General features: G+C 50.5%; 1 protein-coding gene across 2 annotated transcripts in view; it reads right to left on the bottom strand.

Moving 5' to 3' along the window:
* LOC119586541 (band 4.1-like protein 5) overlaps nucleotides 1-1,110 on the bottom strand; it is a gene marked incomplete at its 3' end in the record, with an annotated part of 70,246 nt that overhangs the window by 29,647 nt on the left and 39,489 nt on the right. For both annotated transcript variants that reach the window (XM_037935296.1, XM_037935297.1), the window contains 1 exon segment: nucleotides 661-765. In XM_037935296.1, coding sequence (XP_037791224.1) covers nucleotides 661-765 — 105 coding nt within the window.

Raw genomic sequence — 1,110 nt, 5'->3', positions numbered from 1 at the left:
GTTGGCGCATTTAGTCTGAAAACACCTTCGGACGCGGCTTCCCTTATATACTTTCCACAGATGTACAATATTCATTCATACACACGCCAACTTCATATGAACTTTCACTGTAGGGCATACGATCACTAACATACAATAACTGTTGTAGTTTAATACGATGATCTATTTGTACCATTCGCTCCATGTTTTATTCTCCTGGGCGAATTAATAGGGTAAAGAAGTTAGTCCCATAGCTTAGGATGATGCGCTAACATTATTAGATAATTCCATAAGCTTTTTATTTTATGTGGATAAAAGAATTCCCGATACCTTCGTATTTAACCTCAACTGCATCGAGTTGTGAAAATCCGCCGGTGACTTAGACGCTGGCTACCGCCCGAGGTGCCGAGGACGCGACATGAACACCACTTCGTGCTCTGTCGAGGAACAGATAAGCCCTCAGAGGAAGCAGGGAGTGGGGCGGGGACGCGGGACCAGCCCCTGCACGGCCTCGTCTTCCCCGCGTCTGCCGACAACCTGTGTTAATCCGGACCCTGCCTCAGGCACAACAATCAAATCATCACCGAGTAAAGGGAAGGCCTGCAGGTCCTCGTGCTCGCGCCAGACAAGGGAGGCAGCGCTGAACTCGAGCGTCTGTAGCGAAAGGGGAGCAACACTTACCGGGACGTGGTTGGCGTCCGTGTACTGGAGGCCGAAGTAGTCTTTCTCGATGATGTCCATGGAGTAGAAGACCCGCTCGTACAGCTCCTGGCCCAGCGCCTTTTTCTGCAAGAGGTAAATCTAATGTTAGTTCATCCCGCCGACACTGAGTTCAAAACACTGGCTGGACATGAGCGCAGGATGCTCTGCCATTCACACCACAAGTTCACACTTGAATCACCAAGGGCGCACCGGAGCTGCTGTGGGCATCGCGTTCGAGGAAGACCGCCGCACTTACAGCATAACATGAGGTAAACGGGACCACTACGGAGGAATAAATGCAAGGGCGGCTGGAGAGAGAGGCGGGCGGAGGAAGGGGGGGGCGTTGTGGATTTGGGTGGATGGATGAACCGAGTTAATTGCATTGATATGCAAATCGATGAAGAGAAAGAAATAGACATTTTGTAGAGA

The sequence above is a fragment of the Penaeus monodon genome, chromosome 21 (genome assembly GCF_015228065.2).
Source record: "Penaeus monodon isolate SGIC_2016 chromosome 21, NSTDA_Pmon_1, whole genome shotgun sequence".
Lineage (NCBI taxonomy): Eukaryota > Metazoa > Arthropoda > Malacostraca > Decapoda > Penaeidae > Penaeus > Penaeus monodon.
This window is presented reverse-complemented; position numbering and strand designations above follow the sequence as displayed.